The 22,854-nt window shown below is 38.7% G+C and overlaps 1 protein-coding gene across 2 annotated transcripts; it reads left to right on the plus strand.

Annotated features, from left to right (window-relative positions):
- The first annotated feature begins 768 nt into the window (after positions 1-768).
- Positions 769-22,854, plus strand: tnk2a (tyrosine kinase, non-receptor, 2a). Of its 2 annotated transcripts, XM_044104019.1 has the most exons (22): positions 769-957; positions 2,346-2,440; positions 4,927-5,366; positions 6,592-6,754; positions 6,886-6,956; positions 7,730-7,924; positions 7,998-8,147; positions 9,071-9,166; positions 9,245-9,426; positions 9,522-9,648; positions 10,346-10,492; positions 11,000-11,094; positions 11,863-12,057; positions 13,494-13,585; positions 13,669-13,713; positions 13,785-14,029; positions 17,540-17,743; positions 17,911-18,527; positions 18,904-19,042; positions 20,060-20,155; positions 21,384-21,511; positions 22,452-22,854. In XM_044104019.1, the coding sequence occupies exons 3-22, from the start codon at positions 5,268-5,270 to the stop codon at positions 22,462-22,464; spliced, it is 3,099 nt and encodes a 1,032-aa protein (XP_043959954.1). In that variant the 5' UTR covers positions 769-957; positions 2,346-2,440; positions 4,927-5,267; the 3' UTR covers positions 22,465-22,854. The 2 variants fall into 2 exon arrangements, with proteins under 2 accessions (XP_043959954.1, XP_043959955.1); XM_044104020.1 differs by lacking the exon at positions 4,927-5,366.

Here is a 22,854-nt window from a genome sequence, read left to right on the forward strand (position 1 = left end):
TGGGTTGTGTTGCAACAATCATTGTACATGGAGTTTTTAAACTAATAAAAATTTGTTAAAACTCCACTGATCAGGAGAATTGTTCAAGCTAAACTGGAGCATGACAAATGTCCAATATCCTCTTAATTTTAGTAAAATATGAAGAATTTAGTTTTTCTTTTATCACTTTGTCATTACTGGTGAATGATTTATCTATTTTTTTATTCAGTATGCACTATGTCTTATTCAAATACAAATTTCAGGTTTTGTACATGAGCAAAGCTATTAATCAGATTAAAACTTCCATATTTGGAAAGAAAGTAGCAAAACCAATGTTAGTTTAATTAAATTAAGTTGTTCTTTACAATTTCAGAGGAAAATTAGCATGTTTGTTTTACAAAATTTTAATTTTTTTAAATTAAAAATTTAATAATTTTAAATTAAAATGGATCAAAATTACTATTTATATTTTACTTTTATTTTTCATTTTGTAAAGTTTGCCTTTTTTAAATAAGTGATGCATTTTATATGTGTTGATATTTCCGCTTTTATTTGTAACTATGCCATTTTGGGTAATTCAAGTGGTCAATCTAATTTTATTAAATGTAAACCAATTATTATTGAACAAACCCACGTACCCGCTCCATGTAAACTCTTCAACATAAAGTTGCCACTCACAATATGGCGGACTCTGTGACGCATCGCCTAAGCGGGGGGTCACGAGCTGTCCGAACCCTAAAAGCGCCGTAGCGTCTTGACGTTCCTTTCTTACGCAACGTGACGCTCAAATCACGGCGGACCGTTAAGGAATACCGGGAGGCAGAGAACAGACGGACCTAAAGCCCGAATTTAACCGAATCCAAGTAAACCCGCTCCGGCTTCCCGCCGGGGCGCGGTGCGGCCGGGAGCGGAGGAGGAGGGAGGAGGACTGACCGGTGGAGAGCATCGGCTTCATCCCACAAGGCTCCATCCTCTCAGGTCAGTGCGCTGGGGTTTGTTTTTGCTACATGTTGCTGTGATATAAGCTGGTAGTTTATAAAGTGGATGATGCTAATAAAAGTTAATAACGGAAAATGTCGCCTTAACAAACTGAACTGAAGCTGAGGAGCTGGAGCCCACTGAATGTGACGGAATGGTAATCAGCTTAAGACTGATCGAGGAGCACTTCAAGTCTCCTCTGTTTACAAGTTTGTGACAGATACAAGTTATACTACTTTAACTAAATAGTAAATAGTGTTTCTTTAAAATTGGAAAACCAATCTGTCATTAAGCAGCACATCTTGATATAAACCATCAACAACATATTAATTGATATTAATAAGTCTGAGGTCTGCTTTCTAATAAGACCAAACTGGCACAGATTTTACCGAACACCTGAACACATCATTCAGCTCATAGGAAGAATTAAGACACCTTAGTGTGGACCAGATCATTTAGTCACCATCTGTCCATCCATCCTTCTGTATTTGAGCATTCATCCATCCACTGTATATCCATTCATTCATTCTTCTGTCCATCCATTTACTCAACGCTTTGATTGATCCATCCATCCGTTTACCCACCAATCCATTGGATTATCCATCCATCCCTCCATTGGTTTATCCATCCATAATCCATCCATCATCCACCCATTGTTTTGTCCATCCAACCATCCATCCATCAGTTGGTCCATCCATCCATCCATTGGTTTGTTCATCCATCCATCCATCCATCCATCCATCCATCCATCCATCCATCCATCCCTTCCTTCCTTTGTTGTACAGCACCACCCAGAGGACAACTGAAGTAACAACTGTCTGACAAAACGTAGAGGAATATTTGGTTCCAGAGACAATCATGATTTTATCGTATATATTTTTATATACGATGGAAGTTTAATGTATGTATTTGTTCACTAATTATTCATTTGATATAAATGGGAAAAGGTGTTTTCCCATTTCAATCCTCAACATAATTCAGTTTAACGGTGAGGAGCTCTTGTGTATTTCTGAAGTTTTTATCTTCCACCATGGACAGTAATTTATTCAATTCAATTAAATTCAATGTTAAATAAGAATTTATTAACTCTAATGAATTAGAAGATGAGAGAATATACTATTAGGACATTGTTGTAAAATTAAATAAGCAACAAAAAAAAATTAAAATGACTCCCAGTGTCCAGGTACTGAAGGAGTTGCTGCGTTATGAAACTGTATTTTGGAGGTTTTCTCCTCTGCTACATTGAATAAAATAAGAATTCCCTGTTTTGACTCTGTAATGAAGCTCTTTTGGTGTTGTTACAGCTCAGAGTTATTGTACTGCTCCATAGAAGCAAATTGAACGTTGAGATTTTGCTATATCTGAAATTTGTTGCTTCTTTCTTGCAGATGTGGCACCCCTCCACCCATGGCTTTCTTCAGGTGACGTCGGGTTAATTAAGTCACTCCTGACTGCAGCTTGTCACCAAAAATACTCCTGCAGGGTAAGATCACTGATCTAAAACCAAATAATATTTCTTATACACATATTTTTTTGATTTTTAACAGAATTTAATCTGGTGTGTTGAATTATACCTGTTTTATCCCCCTGGTGGACAAACTGAACATTACAGGCTGCAAGTGCATCAAATAGAAATTTCATTGTTGTGGTTTTCATGGAAAAAGGCTTACTTTGGATGGTATATAACTTATTGATTTAAAGAAAAACTGGTAAAATATTGTACTATTGCAGGTATTCAAGTATTTTAAGGGTTTCTTCATTTAACTTATAAAATGTAAGGCAAAACATAAATATATTTAAAACAGAATTGTACTTTTATGCCTTTGTATATTTTGCCAATCAAATAATCTAACAATGTTCTAATAAAAAATATAAAGTAAGACAACTTTTAAAAACCTGATAGACTTTACAGTTATATGAGGAATTTAAGAGGAGAAAAATTACAAAATGGCCTCTGCGATGGGCTTTGTTTGGTATTAAAATGATAAAACATGAAAACATGAAGGGAAAACATGTGAAACCAGTGAAAATGTGAATTATAGGTCCTAAATCTTGTTATTATTGACTCATACTGCAAATTTATGGGAGCATTTTACTTCTTTCTGCGTTTCACTATCTGGAATGAGAGAAAAAGTAATGAAATTTCTTATCTTTTGAGCTGTACCTGTATCAGGTGTTGCCATTAGAGCATCTCGGTGTGTTTTTACTTCCTCTCCTCATTTTTAAACCGTCCAGAATGAATCTGAAGCGTCTTCACGCTGATTCCAGGCCAGCTGAAGCTAAATTTAGCTCTGTTATATTTAGAGCTCTGCCCTCCATAAAACACGACTCACATTTTGTGCTCATTCCTTTCAGACGAGCAAACATCGATATGGACGGATTTGATGCACCGTTTAGCCTTGTTGCTATTGGCAACAGCCCATTTTAACATCCACTGAACATTTTATTTTTTTATTTTTTGCTTTAATTTTTAGCAGAATCTCACAGGATACAGTAGCACATTCACTGTCCCATTGTTGACATTAGGGGTGTTCAACGTGTGGCGCTGGGGCCATTCAGCGTCCTCGGAGTGATCTCTTTTGGGGCCCTTTGGATCACAATTCATAAATCTGTTTCACCAACCCGGGTGATGCTAATTCACTTTTTAAACATTAGGCATTTAATAAAAGATGCAGATAAATAAAAAAGCACAAAATTTAAATTTTTCATTAACCTTTTTTTTTTTGTTTAATGTGATATTAAATTGTCACATCCAAAGACATTTAAATTCTATTAATCACTTTTTGGGTATTTTAATGCAAATTAATGGAACATTGACCAACATATCTGATGTGTACTGATGTTTTTGATCATTTTTGTTCTCAAATCAGTGACTGTATTTTCGTGACATTTAGTTTTTGTCATGTAAAGCTCCTTGAACTGCCTTGTTGCTGAAAGTGCTACAAAAATAAACTTGACTGATTGATTAATAACTTTCAAACACAGGTAAACAGTTTTACAATGAAAAGATGGCAGAAACTGGTATTTTACTGGGAAGATATCAGTTGGTAGCACTGCGGCACTGCAAAAGAAGGTCCTGATGAATTAAAAAGAGCTCAATAATTTACATTTTTTGGATTTATTGTTTTTCTCTCTACCAGAAACTGGATAATTAAAGTCTTAAATCTGGTGCTTTTACTCTCAACTAGTCCTTTATTTTGAAGAGAAGTTTTGTTTACAGAGATGTCATAATTAATTTTATTTCTTGTTTCAGTTGTTTTGTTTATTTATTTTGGACATTTAAAATGTCTTCCAGTTAAATGTTAATTAGAATTTAAAGTTGATTGATCTTTGAGAATGCTACACATTGTATTAGTTGAAAATGGTCTCAAAACCAGATCATCGTTTATTACAATCATTTCGGGGCGAATTTAACGTCCAGCAACATTTGCTATTGCGACAGCAAAGAACAATAAATCAATTAAATTCATGATCAATTTTAAAAAGGCACAATAATGTCCATTATCATTATTCATTCATCATTTTTCTCTTTGTACCAGAATTGGTCTTCAGTCTGATTTTTGCAAGACAATTTTGTTTACAGAGATGTTATAATTAATTTTATTTGTGGTTTTGTTTTATTTTGGATAATTAAGGTGTCATGCAGTTAAATGTTTATTAGAATTTAAAGTTTATTCAGCTTTGGGAATGTGTTCTTTCATTATTATGCCATTATTACCATTATATATCAGTTGAAAATGGTGTCAAAAACATCAATATAATCGTTTATCGTGATAACTTCTGGATCATTTATCCAGTTCTGGGTTCAAACCTCAGCCAGGGGTTTTTCATTAGGGAGTTTCCTCTGATTAAATCAGTAGAAATCCTCGATTCATCCGTCAGAGTGGCTGTTCCTTTGTGCATCGTCTTTCTAATGCATGCTGGGAACCGTCTCCGCATCTCTCTCCATCCTCTCTCTGATGAGAGCAGCTGAATTATTTAGCACCATCAGACGGCGGAGATCGGCTGCCGAGCCAGGAGCAGATGGAGAGGAGGAAACGCCGGAGAGAGAGAGAGGAAGAGAGAGGGAGAAAGGGGAAGAGTGGAGGTGTCCGACGCCGCAGGCAGCCGTGAGTCAGCAGGGAGCGAAAAGAGCAGCGGGAGGGAGGATCCAGAGATCGCTTTAGGTGATACGACCAGAGGAGTGTGTGTGTGTGTCGCATCGGTTGAACGCAAGGAGGTCACGGAGATGAGAGGAGATTAGCGCGTTGGACTAAAAGCAGAGCTTCCTTTGAATAGCGTAAGAACAGGAGGAGAGGAGCAGCTCCAGCATGGGGGAGAGCTACATGTACCAGCGACTCCCCTACGCCCGAGCGGAGGGGGAGGGCGAGGACGAGGAGGAGAGGAGCAGAGGAATCGGGGGACAAATGGTAAAAAGAAAGTCTGATGCTGTGGGTGGATCTGCAGCATTTCTCTCATTACATCATTTAATGTAGCCAGAATGTGGTCGTTTCTCCTCTTTACAGCTGAATTATGGGAGATAAATTCCTGCTTCGCAGTGCAAACCTGTTAATATCTTTTAAACTTTCCAGACCTCAAGATTTTATTTTAACATTTTATCACAGAACAACATAACTGGAAAGAGAATTATTTGTACAGTTGGATAAATTTAAATACCAAATAATCCAAAATGAGGTTTTCAATTGTTAAGGGGAAAAAAGTTTACCAAAGCAGGTAAGAGTTTGTGGTAACTGTTAAGCCTGTTGCAATAAGCAATTGATCACATGATAGATTATCATTTTTCTCTCTTTTTCTACCAAAAACTGGATGACAAACGTTTTCAGTTTGGTGTTTTGGTCCTTTATTTAGGACAATTTTGTTTACAGAGACTCCATAATTTATTTTCTTTGTTTATATATTTGGGATTCCTAATTGAACTTTCTGAACCATTTGAAAAAAGGTTTGTTGCAGTTTATATTTGTATATGTTTGACCAACTCATGAAGCTATTAGTGGATTTAAATGAGCTTTAATCATGCAAAGTTATCAGATAAATTTGTAATTTATGTTTGTTAAAGAAAAAATACATTTTTAAGTCAATTCGGATCGGTATCGATCCGATACAGAAACCTCAGATATTAAACTTCAGATATCAATATAAAAAGTTTAAAAAGTCTAGAAATGTGGAGTTCTTTACTAGTGATTGTCCAATCAACGAGATTTATCCCTAATCATCAACATCATAAATTAAACTCTTGAAATACTTTGTATGTAATGAATACATTTTTAAGTTAAACTAACTAAAATAAATCAAGTTTTTGATGATGTTGCAGTTTTTTAGGAGCTCTTTTATCAGGGTGAGTTGTTCAAAGTTGGATTCCATTTCAGATGTTTTTCCTAAGTTTTTAATAATCAATAGGAATATATTCTGGAGAATCAATGCAGAAAGTAATTGTAAACTAAAGTAAAACATTTCTTAAACAAGTTATTATAAATACACAGAGTATAAAGTATATTTAATATTCAACCTGATAACAGATCTGTTCAGACATGTAGGTTACAGCTGAATGGCATCCAGCACAGCCAGTGTGTTAAACAGATAAAATGTGTATGTGTGTGTGTGTGTGTGTGTGTGTGTGTGTGTGTGTGTGTGCAGATGCAGAGTGAAGAGGGCACAGAGTGGCTGCTGGAGCTGCTGACTGACGTGCAGCTGCAGCAGTACTTCCTGCGGATCCGGGATGAACTCAACGTCACGCGACTTTCCCACTTCGACTACGTCAAGAATGAGGATCTGGAGAAGATCGGCATGGGGCGGCCCGGTGAGAGCCACTGATTGGATTTTTTGATGCCTTTATGTGTGTGACGTCCTGAATGGTCAACAAGTAACCCTCAGTTGTAAATACAATCAAGAGTGTTTGTTGTTATTATTTGCTTTGTTTTGTTGGATCAGGTCAGAGGCGGCTTTGGGAGGCGGTCAAGAGAAGAAGAGCCCTTTATAAACGCAAGTCCTGGATGAGCAAGGTGCATTAAATACAATACTGACTAATGAGAAGACCTAGTAATACACTAATGCTTGAGGGGGGAAAGCTTATATATCCTAATAAACATTTAAAAATAGATATATTAAGTGCTAATTTTGAGCAGTTTCTCCAGATTTATGACAGTAAATTTATAAAACAAAAGGAATCTAAAATATGATTGTGACAATCAAGTAAAACGTCTCATCAGGGTAACTCAATGAAATGCAGATACATACATACCTTACAACATTAAGTGATAGTTATTAGTCCTTTACCATTACTTAATAATAGTTATTAGTCAGTTACTATTACTGCGTTAATCAGTTACCATTACTAAGTGATAGTCAATAGTGAGTTACCATCACTTAATGATTATTAATAGTTCATTACCATTAGTTAATAGGAGTTAATAGTGAGTTACCATTATTTAACAGTCAGTTACCATAACTAAGTGATAGTTCATAGTTAGTTAATATTAATAGGTAACAGCTATTTTAGTTATTACTTAGAAATAATTAATTACTATTACTGTATAACAGTTAATAGTCAGTTAGCATTACTTAGTGATATTTGTGAGTCAGTTTATATTAAGAGGTGATAGCTATTTGTTAGTTATTTGGTAGTTAAGTCTGTTTCTATTATATATTAACAGTTAATATTCAGTTGCCGTCACTTATTGAAGTTGTTGATTAGCCAGACATGGTAAGTGCTTGATCAGTTTGCCTTCTGTTTGTCAGAACCCGTAAATGGTTGTTGTCGATCGATTATCTGCAGGTATTTCCAGTGAAGCGGTCAGACACCGACCCCCAGCAGGGTGCATCGTCGGTCCCACCTGCAGCCAGCAGCGAGCCTGGAGACTCGCTCACCTGCCTCATCAAAGAGTCGGAGATGCAACTGTTTGAGCGACTCGGAGACGGCACATTTGGAGTCGTGCGGCGAGGAGAGTGGACCGCACCAAACGGCAGAGTGGTGAGACAAACTTTTCTCTGCAGGGTATTTACACAGAGTTTCAGAAAATGACTGCAGCTTTTGGTTTCCTCAGCTGTCCGTGGCAGTGAAGTGTCTGAAGGCCGGCGTGCTGGACTCAGACGGTTTGGATGACTTCATCAGAGAGGTGAACGCCATGCACTCGCTGAGCCACCAGAACCTCATCAGTCTTTATGGAGTCGTCCTAACGCAGCCCATGAAGATGGTAATTCCTGAGAGTTTTCTCTTTTTTTCATCTCACATTAGGAGTCTTATTCAAAAACTGTTTTACTTTGAAAGGATCCACTGTGTTTGGAATAGCTGCAGTTATTCTCAGGATTACCTCAGGCTGTAAAACAGGAGCTCATGGGGTCATTATCTAATTTCATTTATAGCACTTTATTGTGTGTTCATAAATGTGGGGCCTTGAGAAAGTATCCATTACCTCATCGCCTTTCCAGATTTAATTTAATGTATTTCAATCGTATTTTCTGTAATAGACCAACACAAAGTATTACTGGAAAGAAAATAGCACTCTTTCTTTTCTTTTAACAAAAACTTGGATAATTTATTTTTGTATTTTATAGTTGTCCACAACGGTCAACAAAATAATGAGACTCAAAACTCAAAAACAAAAACCACAACACTAAAACAAAAACCACAACACAACAAGAACCAAAGCTCAACAACACAAACTGCAACACAACAACAAATGTTACGACCAACAAAAGCTATGAAGCAACTGCCAAAACCACGACACAATGAGACCTAAAACTTAAAAAAAAACACAATGCAGAAACAAAAGACAAAACCGAAGTTGACCTAAGAAATTTTCCATAACTTTTGATGTGGCTTTTGCATTTCGATGACCCCTCTGGGCCACTGTAGTTTACAGCCCTTCTGAGTCGATACTTTTTAGAACCGCCATTCCCTGTTCTCACCAGTGCAGGTGTTCCATTCATTGTACGTCTCCACCAGCTCTGCACCAGTCCAACCTGTGCTCAAGTGCAGTTGGACTGAATAGAGTGTCTGTAAACATCAATGTTCAAGTGATTATAAAATGGATTTAGGCGCTGACTTGCGCCGTGATAAGAATGTATGAATACTTTGACTGTGCCCTGATCTTTGCTCGTGTTTCATTGGCTCTAGGTGACTGAGTTGGCGCCTCTGGGATCCCTGCTGGATCGCCTCAGAAAGCGCCAGGGTCACATCCTCATCTTGATTCTGTGTAACTACGCCGTACAGGTCAGTGTTTGTTTTTTAAAGGTACAGACTCTTTTTATATAAGACCTTGAATGTCTGTCGTTGTGTGTTTTTGTACAGGTGGCGAGTGGAATGGCTTACCTGGAGCAGAGGCGATTCCTCCACAGAGACCTGGCCGCCCGCAACGTCCTGCTGTCCACCAACGAAACGGTGAAGATTGGAGACTTTGGCCTAATGAGAGCGCTACCTACTCACACTGATCAATACATTATGGAGGAAGGCCAGAAAATCCCTTTTCCTTGGTGAGGAAAGCAGGCCGCTCCTCCTTTTCTTTATCGAGATTCTTTTTTCGATTTTGATTTGCCAGCTCTACGTCTTTGTTCCTGTTTCTGTCCAGGTGTGCTCCAGAGTCTCTGAAGTCTCGCACTTTCTCTCATGCGTCTGATACCTGGATGTTTGGAGTCACCCTGTGGGAGATGTTCAGCCATGGACAGGAGCCGTGGCTTGGGCTCAATGGGAGCCAGGTATATCTACTCACGCTACACAATAAAACCTTAAAGGAGATATTTTGTATTTGGGTCTCAACTGCTCCTAAAAACAGATTAGGAAAACCTGCCAGCTGTCTTTTGGCAATAAATTTATGTTTTTTGGTGTCTGGAATATTTGCCATTTCAAAACCTTCTGGATTAAGTCACATTCAATGGGAACCGTGCCGTTACCTAGCAACCACAGCAGATCTCTGCCCGTTAACTAGCAACCCAAGCTGAAGTCCAGCATTTTTTGCCAGCTGGTTTTACCGCTGTATGCCCTGTACAATGGCTGCTGGAATAGACAAGTGTTTTGTTGTTGACTTACCACCCAGAAACCACTTGCTGCATTCTTGTTGGCTGTGCAGGAGGCTCTACTAACGCTTTTCTAAGATGTATGGTTGTGTAATTGTGCAATTGTTTGCAGCCATTTTCATGTGACTGTACAAACATTGACTTGGGGGTTGTTCAGCAGATTATTTGGATTTGAGGTGACAGAGGCCCTAAAACTGCTCAATCTGAAAGGCAGAACTGAACAGACTGTTATCTAGGAATGATTTTGTATGTAAAAAGTGATGAACACATTTTGTTTAGGCCTACCATAACCTGTTCCACATCGCATAATAGGTCCCCTTTAAGAGAAAAATAAATAGATTTGTTTTTGTGTTTCTGAGAAATGAATTGCAATCTGCAGATCCTCCATAAAGTTGATGTTGAGGCTGAGAGGCTGTGTAAACCTGACGACTGTCCTCAAGACATCTACAACGTCATGCTGCAGTGCTGGAGCCCCAAACCTGATGACCGGCCCACCTTCATCGCTCTCAGAGACTTTCTGCTCGAGGTCACTCAGCTTCACCTCGTTTATCTCATGTATATTTAGAATAATGGGTTTTAAAGCAGAGGTGCACCAATCAGACATTTTTATGGATGATTTTAGATCATATGACTTGTTGATACCAATTTTAGCCCATTCTGAACCAAAAGTGACAAAAACAGGTTGTTGTTTTTTCTTCTTTGTGAAATGAGAAGGTTTTTGTTCAAATAAAAATTTGATTTCAATAAAAAAAGATAATTCAAAATTAAGTAGCAGTTGTGTGAAACTGTCAAAATTATGAAAACCTTTTATTTTGAATCGAAATATCCACATTTCGATTCACTTTGATCACTTCAGTGATGATAAAAACAGCTAACATCTTTCTTCTTTCAGTATTAACTTCCATTCTGAAAAGTGCTACAGCAGTAACACAATGCATTTGATGTTGAAACACTAAGTGTGATATTTTTCACAAGAGGATCTCTTAAGGCTGTGTCTAAAAGTGCCTCTACTTCTGTGTTTGTGTTTGATCAGACGTTGCCTACAGACATGAGGGCCCTCCAGGACTTTGAGGAAGAAGATAAACTCCAAATTCAACTGAATGACGTTATTACAATCATTGAGGGAAGGTCAGTGTGGCTAACCAGCAGAAGCAGTTTGAGACAGCTAAAACTTTTACATCCTTAAAAAGTCTTAAATTTGTGTATCTTAAAATTAAGGTCTTAAAAAGTCTCAAATTATGATTCTAAAAAAAAGATAACTTTTGCTTAAATATCTTAATCGTAGGTCTTAAATGTTGTGGTGACATTACTATTTAATCTTGTGTATTTTATGTAGTCTTTTTTTCTTATGGGACGCTTGAGTTGCTTCTTCATTGTGCTCTGTGACTCTGAGGCGGTTCAGGCTACTGCTAGCTAACAGCTAATTTTCCCCTAACTGACTAACCAAATTACATTAACAACTATATTAGCAGGAACCATTGGTTCTGGTTCCTGCAGTGGGGAATAAGCTATCAAGCAAAAAAGTGAGCTAGTTAGCTAGCAAGCTAGCTTTTTTGTGTCTACCATTGTTTAAATCCAAATTTATCACCAGCTGGCTGGATGATATTCATCTTTGTTACAATGCTGCATTGATTCTGTGCAAAAAGATTGGCATTTTGGGGATTAACACTGCTTCTTTTGTACATTTCTGATGTAATGCAGGTCTTAAAAACCTTTTAATGGTCTTAAAAAGTCTTAAATTTAAGGAAAACCCTGTTTAATGTGCTGTTTTAATTACATTGATATGAAAAGAAGAAACCAAACTCATACTGGCCTTCAACTCTTCTGATGGGTAAAAGTTTTCAAAGGAAGTAAAAGCAGAAATCAGTTTTTCACCTTCCTTCTCCGTGTCTTCAGGGCAGAGCATTACTGGTGGCGCGGGCAGAACCGGCGGACGCTGCGTGTTGGTCAGTTTCCTCGGCACGTCGTGACCTCGGTGGCCGGCTTGTCCGCTCAGGACATCAGCCGGCCACTGAAACACTCCTTCATCCACACTGGACATGGAGACACGGACCCTCACAGGAGCTGGGGACACGCAGACCGCATTGACAGGTGAACACCAGCTAAACTGACTGATTATTAACTGATTATTTTCTATGTAAGTGTAGCATTTAGGAGTTTAAATAAAACATTTTTCACATCACAATGTTGCTTATAATTTAAAATCAAATCTAACAATAGAAGTGGTTAAAAATGCAAGTAGAAGTCTTGGGGCTGGTAATAACAAGAAATTTGCTTGTTTTTATGTCTGAAGAGATCCCAACACACAGATCTGAAAGAGATTAGTCAGTAAAATTACAAAATGTTAATGTTTTTTATGTCTGAAAACTGGGCTACAATATTGTGCTGTTGAGTATCAGGAAAACATGTAACTATGTTGCTGTTGATGAAAACTGATGCAGATTTATTGTTTTTACAAACTATTCTCACCAATTTCTGAGTGCTTTACCATCTCAGGTTCTAAAAATATACATTACGTCTCACTATTTAAGGCTCATCAATTTTACATATATAAAATTAAGGCATTAAAATGTCTTAAAAGGATACATGAAAATGTAACTTTGCCTTAAATACAGGAATTACAAGTCTTAAATTGTGTTGTTGCAGAGACTATTTAATCTCAGATGTTATATAAAGGTTTTTTATTATGGGACATTTTTATCAGACAAAACTTTTCATCATGCGTAGACATCTCCACTCATTGTATTCTGAGATTCAAGGCGGTAAAGGCTATCGGTAACAATCTGCTAATGCTTGTTTACTCACTAGCTACCTAGCTAATGAGCCATATGCCAAAGCTGCTGCCAAGAGCCACAAAAAGACCCCAGAAATTTCACAGTTTTGGTCCCTGAATTTTTTTAACATCTCTGTCGTGTAGAAGCTCTTAAATTTTATTCATGCTGGTCTTAAAAAGTCTTACTTTGAGTTGGTGAAACCTGCATAAACCCTATTCTTGAATATCTTACCAAACCAACTGGATTGTAGAGGAGAGTTGAGATCCAATAGATTAAGTTGCTCTACAGTAAAACATGGTTTGCAAATTTCTTCAAAAAGTTGAATGTTAACCTGCTTTATCAATTCCAAAACAAGTTTTGAAGTGTTATTCAACAGAACTTTTTCTGTTTTGTTTCAACACAACAGAAAAGCGGAGACGATGTAGCTGAATTAACGTATGTAGTTGTATGTATAAGTTTGACCCTCTATGGAGGAAATATACAATAAATTCAGACTTTTGGACTACATTAAAGTGAGATTGACAGCTGTGATGAGTTTATAGAAACTTCTGATCAGAACTGAATTTATAGTGCAGTTACCACAGCTCTTCACTGGAGGGCAGCAGAGCCCACTGCTGTTTCAGAAGTTCATGTTAAGGCATTAAGTCTAGATTGGTTCTCACAGCATTAAATTGTGTGTCATATATACTTAGATATTTGATTTAATTTTGTCCTGCAGCTTTTATTACCTGAACTAAAATTGTTCTTTCTCAGTTTGTATTTGGGGAACCCGATGGACCCTCCAGATGTCTTGGGATTTGATTCTGGAACTGCAAGACCAACCAAACTACCCAACCGTGCAAAGAGTAACTTGTTTTTATTTGATTTGACTGTGGTGATGTTAGATCTAAAACTTATGGTAAAGTCTAACAAACTCTGCTTTTAACAGAGAAGGCTCCTCCTCGTCCACCAAAGCCGGCTGTTCTGCTCAAAAGTAAGTTTTCCTCTTTGCAACCCAAGATCCCACATTTCCAGCCTGACTGCGGTGTTTCCGTGTGCTCCCAGAGCCGCTGTACGACTCCGTGATGGACGACTACGATGACGAGGATGACTTCAGCACATCGTCTGGGCTAAAGAAGCTGGGTGCGTCTTTCGGTCTGAAGCTGCGGCCTTGGGAGGGCGGCAGCGGCGGCGGCGTGCGATCGGCCAAAAGCGAGGTGTCGCTCATCGACTTCACGGACGACAGCTTCAGCTCGACCACGCCCTCGCCGCTCACAGAGACGCACCAACCAGATGAAGACACTCTGAAGGTAGATTCTGATTGGGTCAGACTGAACAAGCAATCTCCTTGTGTGACTTTTTCACCACAGTCTGAACATCCAATTACGATATTTTCACCCAAATAAAAATCCAATCTCACATACCCAAGTGAAGTTTGTTGCCCTACCTTCTTCAAATCAAACAAAATTGGTGTCAAACATTTGTGCTACGTTTGTGCAGCAAGATTTTTTGTTTGTGCCACTTTCATTTTAAAGACATTAATAAAAGGTTTCAATAGGTCATCAGAGATAATGACCTTTCATCATCTCAAACTAAAATTTTGAGATGACCTGGTAAAAATATTGTTAAAGGCTTAATAGAGGAGCCATGTTGTGATGACTTCCTGGAGGAAGAGTTTCAGAAAGGGCAGGAAAGACACTTTTATTTTGTTAAATTACGAAATAAAATTTATTAAGTCATATTTGATATGCATATAGCATTTTTTTAACTACCGGTACTTAAGCTAACAGTGACTTTATGGTGCTGTAAAATGGCACTATCTGTCTGGAAATGCATAATACTGCCCCTTTAAAATCAATCCATAAATGGTCCATGTATTATTATTTCCAACAATGCACATGCGATTCGCTTTGGGGTCGTAACCCGTTCACACAGAAGTCTCGTTGCTGTTTTATTAGTAGTATGAACGATACTACTCGTTCTTTAGTTGAACGAGCATCAAGTAAAGCCATGGTGGCCTCCAAACCATGACAACACAAACTTGTAGTAACAGCTACCACTCTTAACTTTTCTATTTTCTGTGCTTTTGTTCTGCCAAATCTTCACAAAGCAAGTTCAGATGTTTTTATTTGTTTGCATTCTTGTTGTGCAGAAGGCTGTAAAACATCAATTCTCAGAGGAGCCGCATCCAGACTGTGCCAAGTCACGGAAAATCTGGCTTTGTTTGCTCGATCTTTCACAGTTACCATCCTTTCAGACAAAGTTTGTGTTTTCTGTTTGGATACATTTGTTTAGCTTCAGGCCAGAAGATACTACTGCATCACAATACACGATTAGACATCCACAAAGAGGGTAAAAATGTTGTTAAAGGCTTAATAGAGGAGCCATGTTGTGATGGCTCCTCTATTAAGGAGGAGCCATCATACTAATATGCATAATATATGCATATTAGCTGAATATGCATTCAGCTAAAATGCATATTTTAGCTGAATGCATATTCAGCTAAAATGCATATTTTAGCTGAATGATTTGAAGAGGATGCACAGCTTTGAAAGATTACTTTCTTTTTCTTTTCATTTTTTAGCAGTACTGATATCTTCTGTAAAACAGTGGGTTGAATTTCTAAAATCCACAAATACGTGAGACTCCCTGTGAAAAAACGCTTGTAGCTGCTTATATTAATAGTTTCAAACACCAAATACAGCTTAATGTACATTAATACACGGAGTGAAAACCACGATTTGATGCGGTTAATAGCAGCAGAAGCTAACTGCCACAGTGTTCTTTATTTCCGTTCTTTGGGGTTCAGCCAATCAGAGCCAAGTAGAATGAATGGCGTCTGATTGGCTGCTTTGTAAATTCCAACCAATAGTATGTCAGGTATCGTTGCATCTAGGAATTTCAGCTTCTGAAGATTTGTTTTCTTTATTATGTTTTTATATATACAGTACAGACCAAAAGTTTGGACAATTGGACTCAATTAGAAGGTCTGTCCAAACTTTTGGTCTGTACTGTATATATATATATACATATACATATATACATGTATATATAGATAGATATAGATATCTACATATCTATATATATATATAAAGACTGAGAACAAACATAAGCGATTGAGGGTTAGAGAAAAATTAGAGGTCATGGATTTGATGGGAAAATGTTTATTGCTTTTAGAGACTTGAGATTTTCATCTAGCCTGAGAAAATACATGAAGCTTGATATGAAGTTGCAAAAAATGACTCGGGAGCGTCTGCTTTTTGTTTTTGCAACAGTTAACATGAGCATTAGTTCTGTCTGCCATATCAGCTACGTTGCCTTTGCTCTACAACTCGCTGTGGTCAAATGTCAGGTTTTAATTAACTGCCAAAGCTCATTGTCTGCACAGTTGGTCATGGAACTGAATTTATGGAAAGCAATGTTGTTCTACGCTTCATTGAGCTGAGGTTGGACGTTAAAATGATTTGCTTTTCCATTAGCGACAAACCCAAATCCCCCAGTGGAGCCAAGCTAGCAATTAGTGGAGAGGCTCCTATCTAATCTGAAGGCTTCAGCCTTTGACCTTTTAACTTAACTCATTCCCACTGTGAAAGCAAGGTACCACCAGTTACCCACAGTGGGTCTAAAGACGCATTAGAGTCCTTCAACAACCACGAACACTAATAAAATCACAGCTGACGGCTCAAACTAGCAGCGATCATCATCAGTTTTACCGTTCTCCAGCAGGTGGGATGACCTTTAGCCTGGAGACGTAATTCATAACTTTTTCTCTTGGATGCTCTCAGGCGGGTGCAGCGTGATGATGATTGGTGCTCATCGATCGACTGCGTACCCCTCATGCTTCAGATATCGACAGAAATTTAATCCTGGAGCTTCAGTCTGCTGTTAGAGATCTGGATTTGGGAACATGGTGAAAATGTGAAGCAAGCTTTCATGTTGGAGATCAGAATCAGAATGGGAAAATCAAACCAAAAATGAATTTTTTTTCTAAAAAAACAAAACAAAAATCTTGGAGTTGGTATTTGATATCTCACCCTACTCTTGCCCAGTGACTGTAGCAATAATAAAAGTCTGAACAAACAATCTACATCCATCACACATCAAGCTGAGGAATACATGACTATTCATGTGCATTGTTTAAAATGAAATTATAATTACATATAAACAATTTTATTGTTTATAATTTCATCTAAACAATTAAATTAAACAATCATACTTAAATAATAATGAATGATTCATCTGCAATAGCCTGAATGCTAACTCGCTGCTAACATACCCTTGCTAGCTAGCTAGCTAACCAACGATAGACAGAAAAAACTAACGAGAAATGTGCAATCTTCTTCCATCCAACTGTTGTTAATTTGCTGTTACCGATGATAGACACCAAAATGTATCTAGTTAGCTAGTAATATAACTTTCTGTCTTTCATTGGACACAAAAGTTAGCTTCTCTGTCCTGTGATAAAATTGATAATGAAATTTGTACATTCCTCTGGCAATACAGGTCTTAATTTCCTTTCACAATAGTCTTAAAAAGGTCTGAAGAAGTCTCACATTAGAGTTGGTGAAACCTGCAGAAACCCTGTTTTAATCAATGCAGTCACAGGTTTGTTTGCCCAGCTTTGCTGTCTCTAGTAACCTTTCTGTTGCTGGTATTTGGCTCCCTTTGTGCTTTTACCAATGCCTTTTCTATCAATTACAGAAGTTAGCATCTTATTGTAAACTATGACTGTTTCAGATTAGGTCATCAAATGTTGATTTGTGTCATTTTCTCTTTCTCTGACTATTGACTGTTTTAATTATCCCGTTTCCCTCCCTCAGGACACGCCGTCCATCCTGGACTGGCCTCTGCCCCAGCCAGCCTACGACGAGGTCACTGCAGACTTTGACGACCAATCAGAGGATCAGGAGGTCCGCTCCATCAACAAGGGGCCGCCTGAAGAAACCCTGGGCCCCCCTGTGTCCAGCATGGCGGGAAGGAGCGAGTCGCAGTCTGCTGATCTCTTCCAGGAGCTGCAGAGAGAGGTAGATCTGCAACCACTGGAAACTCCTTGATCACCAGTAGATTATTAAACACACGGCTAAACCAGAAGATCAATTAATTGATGATAAATTAAAATAAGATTGATCATTTCCATCTGCGTGATTGTTTATCTACACTGCCCCTTCATATTGTTTTTGTCTACATACAGGTGATGGTCAAGCTTCAGGTTCCCATGGCAACAGGTCGTTCCCTCCCATCCTCCCCCACACCGATGCCTCTGGCTCCATTCAACGCCCACAGACAGATCTACCTTCCTCCGCCCTCCCCCTCCTCCTCTTCCACCTCCATCACTTCCTGCTTCGAGGACCGGCCCGTGCTGCCCCCCCGCAGCCCTGTGCCCCCCTTACGCCCCTCCAAGCAGAGCTATGCCACCCGTGGCGCCCAGCAGGGGGCGCGCTCCAGCTCCATCTCCCTGGGAGACGAGGACAACGCTCCGCCTCAGATCCCCCCCAGAGACCACGCTTTCTCCCAGCCGGGCTCCCGCTCCTCCTCTCCGCTCCCGCTGGCGCCGGCTCTGTCCTCCACGCTCGTGGTGCTGCCACCTCCGCCACTCTTGGTGTCCCCGCGGCGAGCGGCAGGGCTCCTTGGCCCCCTGCTGTCCTCCAGCTCCTCCTCCACCTCCAGGCCGGCGGCCTTGTCTTACTCCTCCACCGCGTTGCTGGAGCCGCTCACCTTCAGAGAGGGGAGGGGCCTGTCCACCATGATGGACAGCCCTCAGAGCTCCGCCCCCAACCCGCTGCCGGAGAGACCAGCCTTCCTGGAGCGGTTCGTTCAAACTCACCTGATCAGAGTTCAGTTCATCCATCCAACCATCCATCCATCCAACCATCCATCCAACCATCCAACCAACCATCAATCCATCCAACAAACCATCCATCCAAGCATAATCAATCCATCCATCCATCCATCCAACCATCCATCCATCCATCCAACCATCCATCCAACCAACCAACCATCCAACCATCATCAATCCATCCATCGTCCATCCAACCAACCAACCAACCATCCAACCATCAATCCATCCATTCATCCATCCATCCGTCCATCCATCCAACCATTTATTCATCCGTTCATCCGTCCATCCAGTTGTCATCTGACTCATTATTATTCTGAGCTCCTGGTTTTTGTTTTTTCTGATCAGATACGGTGCGGCCAACATGGCGGCAGTCAAACCCATGATGCAGCAGCAACCGGGGGAAGCGAAACCAAACTCCTCTTACAACAACAACAACGACGGGACCGCAGCTCCCAGCATGCCACAGGAGCAGAGCATCACACAGGTTAGCTCACATTCTCCTCTCTCTTGAAATGTGTGACAATCCCACAAATTCCAACGTTTGCTGCAGGCGAGGAAAACTGAAATCAGTAATTTTACAGCATCCGACTGACCTCGTTTATTAAAGTAACAAACATTTGTCGACAGAGTTTTAATTAGCAGAACTCTGTGCTCACAAAGCAGATGTGACCTGATTTCTGCAGAACATTTTAGCCTTAAAGCAGAAAATCATTAATCATCACCTCCCGTGATTGGAGGGAAACCTCAAAGTGCTGTGGGCTCATTTAAAATAGGTTGCAGCTTAATTCATTGTGCCAATTAATAATTATCAATAACACTGAAACGATTACCCTGATGTTTTCCCTTCTTTGTATTAGCAATGTTTGTTGAATATTTATATAGCAAATTTATTTATTCTAAATGTTATTTGGCACCTGGCCTATAAAAAGGAAAAGTGTTCATGTTCACTACAAAAACACAAAACCTTACAAAGTAATTTTGGTTCAGTTTCTGGTGCAAATATCTTGGAATACTTGAATTACGACAAAACTGACCTAAGTATCTTTTCAACCTGATATATGAGCTTGTTTTAAGTTAATAAATCCTTCGTATAGATTAAAAAATACTAGTTTCACTGAGATTATTTCAACTATAACAAAGCATTTTTTCTATGTTATAAGTAACTTATTTGGCAACGGAACAACTACTTGAAGTATTTTTGACTTGAAGATTTTAGTAAAAATATTTTACTTCACTTGAAATAAGAGAAGACTAACTTAGAAGTAACTTAGAAGTTTCAGTGGAAGATTATAAGTTTAAATTTTTCATAAATATTAAGGTACTATTTATTTAAAACAAGCTCTTATATCTTGAAAAGTTATTTGTAAGTTAGTTTTATCTTACTTCAAGTCTACTGAAATGTTTGCACTGGAAATAAGAATTAAATACTTGGTAAGATTTAGTGTTTTTGCAGAGTTTCATTCATTTCTATGTCACTTCCTGTCACTGGTGCTGTTTGCAGGTTCAAGGAGCCGTTCACGGCGTTACAACGGAGGAATGTAAAGCTGCTCTGCAGAGCCACAACTGGAGCGTTCCTCAGGCTGTTAATTTCTTAAAGGTACATTTATTCATCTGCTTTCTGTTTTCGTTTTGCATGAAAAGGGAAGAAAAGTTTTTTCTCCCAAAGAAACTGTCCCTCCAGTTTTTTGCAGTTTGTGGGAATTAATGCAAAATCAACCAATTCCTGCATTTTTTTTTCCCCCGTAGAAATGCATTATTTTGTGTTTATTGCTATTTTTTGTTGGTGGAAAAACACTGGATTTATGCTAACTCCGACCTGCAGGTGGCAGTATTTCTTACTTCCTTCACACTGCCGTGATCGATATGGTCAGTAACTAAAGGTGACATATTTTCCAATCAAACTTTGTGATTTTGATTGGAAAAAATTACAAAAACTATTATGAAATCCTGGAAAGACTCAAATAATGAAAAATGAAAAAATGTCCTCAACTGGAGTGGCAAATATTGCCAAGGCAAGATGCAGCCTGATAGACTGCTATTAAAGAGTGCTGAAATATTAGCTTAAAGCTCTTTATTGTTTATGTTTTTAACTCCCAAATATTTTTGTTTCCCAGCTGAAAGAAAGAGTTTTGATGTTATAAATCACAAACATCTGCACACTATAAAGGTATAAATGTTAGCATTCTGCACTGTTAAACAAGATCAACAACAACGTCTCGTTGTCGTTATTTTGTTAAACTTCATTAAGGTCGCTGAGAACACAGCGTCTGCCTGAATATTGAGGCTTAGTTACTGTTGACACCTCTCCACTCCTCCTTCCTGCAGCTCCTTGGGGACTGTCTGCCACTTTAGGTGTCATTTCAAACTAGTTCCCTTCAAGTGGCTCATAAATCAGAAATGCTGCTGACGCTCCTCCGAACTGTTCCAGCAGCTCATTTTAAAACATGAAACCAAAACAAGTTGGAGATCTTCCTCTCTCAATAATATGGCTGAAAAACTCATCATGACAAAGCATTTCACATCAGTCAATATTGATGATTGATTAGTGTTTTGTTTAAATATCTTATACTACCAAGCTGGTGGTCAGACATTTCATGTTTTATCCACAGTTTTCACTTAATCATGTTTTTTTATTTTAAATCAGTTATGATGAAGAACTATAAACTGCTGCTGCGCCAGTTGCTCAGCAGGTTGTTGCTAGGTAACCAAAGCTAGGAGGGAACTGTTCCTACTCATGTTAGATTCAGATGAACTGTTCCTACTCATGTTAGATTCAGATGAACTGTTCCTACTCGTGTTAAATTCCTCCACCCTCTGCGCTGCAGGTGGAGCAGCTTTTCCGTTTGGGTTTGAGGTCGAGAACCGAGTGTGAGGAGCTGCTGCAGTGCCACCGGTGGGACCTGGAACAGGCCAGCACCGTCATGTTGGACGCATACGGACCGCACTGCAACAGGTGATTCAAGAAACGATGAGAACCAATAAATACACTTAATGGTTCTTCCATCATCATCATTTGGTTCTGCTCACTGCGGGAGGTTTTTTCACTGAAGAGGAGGGCAGATTTCCCAAAAAATGTACTGAAGTTAGAATAGCACAACTTCAACATATTTTTACTCAAGTGAAAATAAAAAGTCTAAGAAATTACTCAAGTACGAGAAAAAAAAATTGTTACAAAGTCTACTGTTATTTAATATTTAAAAATGACATAATCAGACAAAACAAAATATAAAGTTAAGTGAAAATGTTGGTATTTAATTAATTAAAATGACAGCGTGACTAATTACATTTACTTCATTACGTTTCCTTGAGTAGCTTTTTTTGTATTTAAGTTTACTTTTACTACGTTGTATTTTTACTCTTACTCGAGTAAAATTCTGGATTTTCTACCTACTGAATGAAAAACAAACATGTTTTAACCAAAACTTCTCCAGACACAGACGCACATCTGCAGTTTTTGTTAAAGTTTCATTTGTTTTATTTTGAAAGAAACTGATTTGGAAACATTTTGTTTTGCCTGATTTGGTTATTATTCTCTTACTTATATGAATTACTGTTATTTTGGTGTTTAGAATACCAAAATTTCCACTTAACGATATATTTTGGTCCATCTGATTATGTAATTTTTAAACATTAAATGATTGATCATTTGTTCAGTTACTCATTACTTCTGTACACTTTTTACTAAATACTTTTTTTTATTACTTGAGTAATTTCTTGGTAGCTGCTTGGTACTTTTACTTGAATAAAAATATGTTGAAGTGATGCTACTCTTACTTTAGTATAATTTTTGTGTACTCTACCCATCTCTGCCTACTACGACTGAAATCAACATATTGATAACCTGTGAGTTCAGAAGCGATCAGGACTAAACAAAGCGCTTTGTGTGTGAACAGGAAGTTGACCTGAGGGCCAATCAGACGCTGACGGCTCCTGATCCGGTGACACCGAGGCGCCCGGACGACTTGCTGCCCCAGAAGATCACGACCTTTAGATGTTCCCACATTTTATCACGTTACAACCACAAAGTCCGTCTAGGTGGACCGCTGGCTAACTTCTGAAGGCTAATGGTTTCACTGGATCTTATTGATTAGGTGTACAGCACCAGCAGAAAGTATTCACACCCATTTTGGGGGTTTTTTTCTACCATCTGCTATAGATCGTAATGTTTTGTTCATTTTTCCAGCTGGATTTAAGCCCGGGTTTGTTCACAGAAGGCACTTCTTTACCTTTTATTTTGACCTTCTGTTCATTGTCTTGCCTTTAGTCTCAAGTGCAGATCTGTCTCTCTTACCTTAA

Source organism: Gambusia affinis, linkage group LG21 (genome assembly GCF_019740435.1).
Source record: "Gambusia affinis linkage group LG21, SWU_Gaff_1.0, whole genome shotgun sequence".
NCBI classification, from domain to species: Eukaryota; Metazoa; Chordata; class Actinopteri; order Cyprinodontiformes; family Poeciliidae; genus Gambusia; species Gambusia affinis.

Bases quoted from the DNA above. Each gene is read 5' to 3' on its own strand.
- tnk2a (XM_044104019.1), top strand. From the start codon at position 5,268: ATGGGGGAGAGCTACATGTACCAGCGACTCCCCTACGCCCGAGCGGAG. The intron at 10,493-10,999 runs GTCACTCAGCTT...GTGTTTGATCAG, and splicing joins TCAGAGACTTTCTGCTCGAG to ACGTTGCCTACAGACATGAG. The intron at 11,095-11,862 runs GTCAGTGTGGCT...CCGTGTCTTCAG, and splicing joins ATTACAATCATTGAGGGAAG to GGCAGAGCATTACTGGTGGC.